This window comes from Colobus angolensis, unplaced genomic scaffold, assembly GCF_000951035.1.
Source record: "Colobus angolensis palliatus isolate OR3802 unplaced genomic scaffold, Cang.pa_1.0 Scaffold26, whole genome shotgun sequence".
Classification (NCBI taxonomy): Eukaryota; Metazoa; Chordata; class Mammalia; order Primates; family Cercopithecidae; genus Colobus; species Colobus angolensis.
The window spans coordinates 17,580,613-17,586,784 of NW_012115821.1; the positions used below are offsets into that span (position 1 = coordinate 17,580,613).

The window sequence follows — 6,172 nt, forward strand, 5'->3', positions numbered from 1 at the left end:
CAAAAAAAAAAAAAAAAAAAAAGGGGGGGGGGGGAGTCATGGTTCTCCTGCTTGCAAGGTGTGAGATTGGCAAGATATTTAAGCTTTCCGTGCCTCAGTTTCTTTAACTATAAAATGGGGGTGACTGTAATGTCTAATTAGTAAGCGAGATAATGCCATAAAGGGCTCTGCACATTGCCTGGTAGAGGAAGCTTGGAGAAACTGACACAAAGGATAATTGTTACTGGTTCCTTGTCATGTTCCTTCTTTCTTGATTTACTGGACATGTATCAAGTAGTGGCCCGGTGCTTAGGTTTCTGAATCTCCTCATGTGAAATAAGAGGCTCAAGAATTGTTTGGAAATGTTCTCTACAGGTGGGATGCCTTTTCTGAAACTGAGCCAGCAGTTCTGGACACCTAGGTCTCGCGATTTCATCAAAAGTAAAGTCCACTATCTTTAGGGGCCTCAAAGTCCCTCAAAGTCTCCCCTTATCTCCATCCTTGACTTTCAATTTCTCAGGAACTACAGTTTCCAACATTTATTATGGGTTTGGATCAATGGAATGTCCTTTCATGCCACTGGGAACTTAACTCCAATTATAAAAGCCCTGGTGGATGAAGCTGGTGGTCACCATCGACAGATGGGGAATGAGGGATAGGAGGGACTTGTCCACACCCAACTCATCAATGATGGAGCCAGGAACCTGCAGAGTCAAGCTCTAACCACTGCCTGCCTCCACCTGAGGCCCAGGAAAGCCCAGGTCCCCCTGGAGAGCTGTGGTGAATCAGGCCCCAGTACATCAGGGAGGGTGGTGCTAAGAAAGAAGCCCCTGGCAGCCAATAATTCCTGATTCCTGGGCTTCCTCTAGATGGAGACAAAGAGAACCCTTGTTAATCTGAGTGGGCCAGAAATGGAGACCAGCTAGCCGGTCTGCTTGGTGCTGGGGGATGAGTGGGTGGATGTGGTGTTTGCCCCTGTGCAGGAATCAACCAGATCTGGTGGAGGCTGCTCTCTGATGCCTCTGGCATGCACATGCTCACGCCTACATTCAGAGCACTCTTGGGCAGTGCTGTGTGCCTGGGTTCTGCCTCAAGGGCATCCCCCTCCCACTTTTTGATTTGTTTTTCCAAAGAGTGCCCACCAGGAAATAGGAGAGTTTTCTGGATGGGGTCTAAGAACTCTCTGGACTTTCTTTTTAAAAGGCAAACCAGTCATGTCAGTATTGTGTGTGTATCAGAAAAATTCAATGATCACGTCAAAACTTACGATATAACATTGATTCTTTAAACTGAGGTTAGAGGAGATAAACAAGAAAAACAGCAAGTCATTGTAAATTAAAAAAAATAAAAAACCTTTTAAGTAACTGTGCAGATGGTAATAAGACAAGCTAACAGGTTGTAATAGTGGTGAGCAAAAACATCGCTCCAAAGTAGAGTTTGAAGCCTGAATTTTGTGAAAACAAGGCTCTGGGTGTCTCTGTTGCTTTGATTTCAGTGATTAGGTCATACATTACCTTGTATTTGGGGATGGTCTTCAGAAGTTCTTTCACTGGGACATCTGTGCCAACCACTCCCAGGAGAATGCCCTTCGATCTCTGTCGAAAATAAACATTGAATTATAATAACAGTAAGTTAACTTGGCAAAAGAAACAGAATCTCATGAGAAGTCACATACCGTCTGCCTGGTGCCTTCCCCAAACTGATAGAGATTGAGGATTAACCCATATCTCCAAGAACAGTCTCTTCTATCCCCCACCCTCTACCTAAAATGTTACTGGGTAAAATGAGAGCTTCTCAGGCCAACTGTTAACTACCACAGTCCCCAACTCATACTCCTACCAAGACACTATAATAGCTTCCCTCTCTTGTCTTGAAAATTAAACACTGATTGGAAGAAACACAAGAGTTTCAGCAGCTAAGGGCTCTAAACATTCACCAGTTTCTGTTATGAAAGCTTTTTACAGGAAAGACAGCATGTTAACCACTTTCTCCATTTACACTGCCATCTGATGCCCAGGCCAGAGAGACTAAACAGCCAGAGAAATATATAATAACCCTAACACTTTTACCAACTGAGGACCAGGGTGAAGGAATAGGCCTCCAGAGCCCCATTTTCCAAGGCATGTAACCATTGTGATTTGCTAAAACTTTCCAATGTCAGAAAGGCCATTGTTTTTTTTAAGGTTTTATGGTGGGTTGAACAGTGTCCCCCCAAATTCATGTCCACCCAGAACCTGAGAATATAATGCTATTTGGAAATAGCATCTTTGCATATGTAATCATTAAAGATCTTGAGATGAAATCATCCTGGATTTAGGGTGGACCCTAAATCCCATGACTGATTTCCTTCCAAGAGGGAAGGACACAGAGAAACACATAAGGGGAACAGGTCACATGAAAACAGAGGCAGAGATTGGAGTGACACTGCCACAAGCCAAGGAAAACAGAGGCAGAGATTGGAGTGACACTGCCACAAGCCAAGGAATGCCTGGGGCCCCGAGAAGCTGAAAGAGGCAAGGAGAAATTCTCCCCTAGAACCTTCGGAGGGAGCATGGCCCTGCCGATATCTTGATTTCAGATTTCCAGCTTCTAGAATTGTGAGAGGAGAAATTTCTATTTTTTTAAGCCACCCAGTTTGTGGCACTTTGTTCCCAACAGTCCTAGGAAACTAATAAAAGGCTGGTAACTATAAATGAGAGTGGTCAGTGCACCATAATCAAGGATGGTCTCTGGGGCTTTTTCTCCTCTGGTCCTCTAACACTTAAACTTTGGAAAGGTGCTGCAAACTCTAAAATGACGCCAGCCTGGGTTCCCCTCATCTGTTTTTGATTTGGTGATTCTAACAGCAAGATCAAACAATAAGGAAAAATGACATACATCCTATGCTTAAAAATCAAAAGTCACCAGAGCTGGAGTCAGAGGGGGTCTGAGAAAACCACCCTCCTAGCATCAAGCAGGAAGCTCAGCCACTGTACTCACGGTTTCGTTCTGCTTACTAAACACAGGCATGGCTACAGTGGTCATCAGGACGGGGCCCTGATCATCAGTCAGCTGGATGGAAGAGAAAAGCCAGTTACCAGGGAATGGTCTGGAAACCACAGCTCTGGAGGCCGCCCCCTTGACAATCACGTCCTTTCCAGACCAGGGGCTGTTGAGATGGACCAATGCTCACCCAAGCCTTCAGTGGAGCAGGGAGCACAACGTATCTCCTGGATTTGCAGAGGATAGTACCAGCCCCCCGCTGGGGAAACAAATCAGCTGTCGTTAGTCACTCCAGCAGATCTGTTCTCTGCTTTCAGCCACTTTGGTTCAAATAGAGCCTTGTTTGGATCTTCCTGATTCTTTTTATTTTATTGGCACAGGTTTATTTTACTATTTTACCTCCCAGACATTTATGTTACATAAGCGTGCTTCTCCTTAACCTAAATATTGAGGATCAGAAAGCATGTGCATAAAGGGTCTGGTGAGTTGCCCCTGATAAAAACGACAGAATCCGGAAGCATTTATTTCCCCCAAGGCAGCCAGTCAAGGTCCTTTTACCTCTCTGGGTCTCTGAATGCCAGTCCCAGATGGAAAACAAATAAAACAAAAACAAAATTAAATAATAACTTTATCATCTGACTTCTAAAATCATGATGAAGAAGGTTATCATTTCTCTTATAAGAATGGCCCTTGAGGACAGGTGTGGTGGCTCATGCCTGTAATCCCAGCACTTTGGGAGCCCAAGGCAGGAGGATCATGAGGTCAGGAGATGGAGACCATCCTGGCTAACATGGTGAAACCCCGTCTCTACTAAAAATACAAAAAATTAGCCAGATGTGGTGGCAGGCGCCTGTAGTCCCAGCTACTAAGGAGGCTGAGGCAGGAGAATCGCTTGAACCCATGAGGCGGAGGTTGCAGTGAGCTGAGATTGCACCATTGCACTCCAGCCTGGGGAAAAGAATGAGGCTCAAAATAAAAAAAAAAAAAAAGGGTACACTCACTTTTCTGCCTCTCAACCCTAGGTAGTTCTCTTTCCTTACTCTGATTTGTCCTAGAAAGAACTGGAGGTGGTCAGGCGTGGTGGCTCACGCCTGTAATCTCAGCACTTTGGGAGGCTGAGGTGGGTGGATCACTTGAGGTTAGGGGTTCGAGACCAGCCTGGCCAACATGGTGAAACCCCATCTCTACTAAAAAATACAAAATACAAAAATTAGCCAGGCATGATGGTGGGTGCCTGTAATACCAGATACTCTGGAGGCTGAGACAGGAGAATCGCTTGAACCTGGAAGGCAGAGGTTGCAGTGAGCCCAGATTGCGCCACAGGTACTCCAGCCTGGGTGATAGAGCCAGACCCTGTCTCTAAAAAAGAAAGAAAAGAAAGAAAGAGAAAAGAAAAGAGAAATAACCGGAGGTAGTACTTCCTCCATCAGAATGAGCTCTTTGTGGGAAAGGGGCCACCTCACTTACCTTTGACTTCTACAGTCCCTAGCACAAAGTCAGGCACGCGGCAGGCATTCAGTTAGTTTGTGTCTTTAAGACATTTATCATTTTATTCAAATATTACCTAGCTAATCTTGAAAATTCCAACTAGATATTAAAAATGAGCTGGAAAGGAGGAGCCAATTTGCTCCAGCAGATGCACAGCCAGTTCTTCTTAAGCCTGTGCCTGAGAAAGTCTTCCTGATATTCAGAAACTGGTTAAAATCCTCCCCAGGTAAGCATTATGAGAAAATAACATCGGAATGTTTTGGGTGTTGGTTGATGGCATATAGCTATATCCTAATGTAGACATAGGAAGGACAGCTCTGACCACATCTCAGAATACAACACATTCTGTGGATGAGTCTCTCAAATAATTAAAAGCTTATATGACAACATCCAGCATTAGTTTTTGGCCACAAATCAATACACTGATGAAATCGCTAATTTTGGTTTCATCGAAAATAGAACCAGTCTTCCCATCCATTCTAATGCACAGTCCCGTGGAGTAATGGAGAACAGATCAGACACAAGGCCTTCCAGTACTTGGGCTTGCCAAAGGAGCCCTGGACCAGAGGCATGTTCTCCTGGAGGCCAGGAGCCGCATGGTCCAACAGCCTGGGGAAAGGAGGCACTTCCCTTCCAACTGGAGAGACTGGGCTAATGAAGTGAACCCAATTATAAAATGGCTCGTTATGTTAACAGAGGTCGTGGTGTCTGGAAATTATTGCTGGGGTGTCTGGAATTCTTAATAAAAATTACAGGAAGTCTGATTGCTTGTGAGAAAATCTATGAAGCTAAGGGAGAAAGAAAGAATTCTATCTTCTGGGAAAACCCCAAGAGCCAAGAGCTGACTCATCTTTACAAGGTGTTAATCAGGAGGCCAAGGTGCGACCTGAACTCCGTTCCCTGGAGCTCTCCTCTCCTGCATGAGAGAGGCCCATTTGGCCACGGCTGTTCCTGGCTGACACACACCCCTTTCACAAGGCTCTGTATGGGAACCAGAGGGAAGGGTGCCCTAGGTTAACTTATGCCATATCTACATCTCTGGTTCCCAGCTTGACCCTTGGAAAAGCACAAAACATACATGCCTGCATTTCAAGCACTGCTGGTTAATTTTCTATAGCTGATCTTCTTCCTTTATTCCCTTGTTATGCTTTGTTTCCTTCCTCTGTTACTAGCAGAATGATGTTAAGAAAGTTATTTCAAGCATCCTTAAGTAAAAATGAGGTCAAAGGGTCCCCACTTCATGGGAATGTAGTAAGAGTTCAATAGGAATAATGCATGTAAGGTACTTTGGACGACACCAACCACATAGTAAGAAGTTCAATAAATGTTTTAGTGTATTTTAGTTATTATTATTATTTTATTTTAATTATTATTATTACAATTGTCATTGCTCTTATTGTTCTTGGTAGCACTATGGTTACAGAGGTTAAAATCATGGTTCTTGGCCAGGGTCGGTGGCTCACGCCTGTAATGCCAGCACTTTGGGAAGCTGAGGCGGGTGGATCACGAAGTCAGGAGTTCAAGACCAGCCTGACCAACATGGTGAAACCCCATCTCTACTAAAGGGACTAAAATTAGCCAGGCATGGTGGCGTGCACCTGTAATCCCAGCTACTCAGGAAGCTGAGGCAGAAGAATCGCTTGAACCCAGGAGGCGGAGGTTGCAGTGAGCTGAGATGGTGCCACTGCACTCCAGCCTGGGCCACAGAGCGAGACTCATCTCA

General features: G+C 44.8%; 1 protein-coding gene across 1 annotated transcript in view; it reads right to left on the reverse strand.

The window, feature by feature from the left end:
- The window catches only part of CACNA2D3 (calcium channel, voltage-dependent, alpha 2/delta subunit 3), a gene marked incomplete at its 5' end in the record, with an annotated part of 947,927 nt that overhangs the window by 234,120 nt on the left and 707,635 nt on the right, over positions 1–6,172 (reverse strand). The window contains 2 exons of the mRNA XM_011947304.1: positions 1,494–1,574; positions 2,959–3,030. Coding sequence (XP_011802694.1) covers positions 1,494–1,574; positions 2,959–3,030 — 153 coding nt within the window. The remainder of the gene's footprint in view (positions 1–1,493; positions 1,575–2,958; positions 3,031–6,172) is intronic.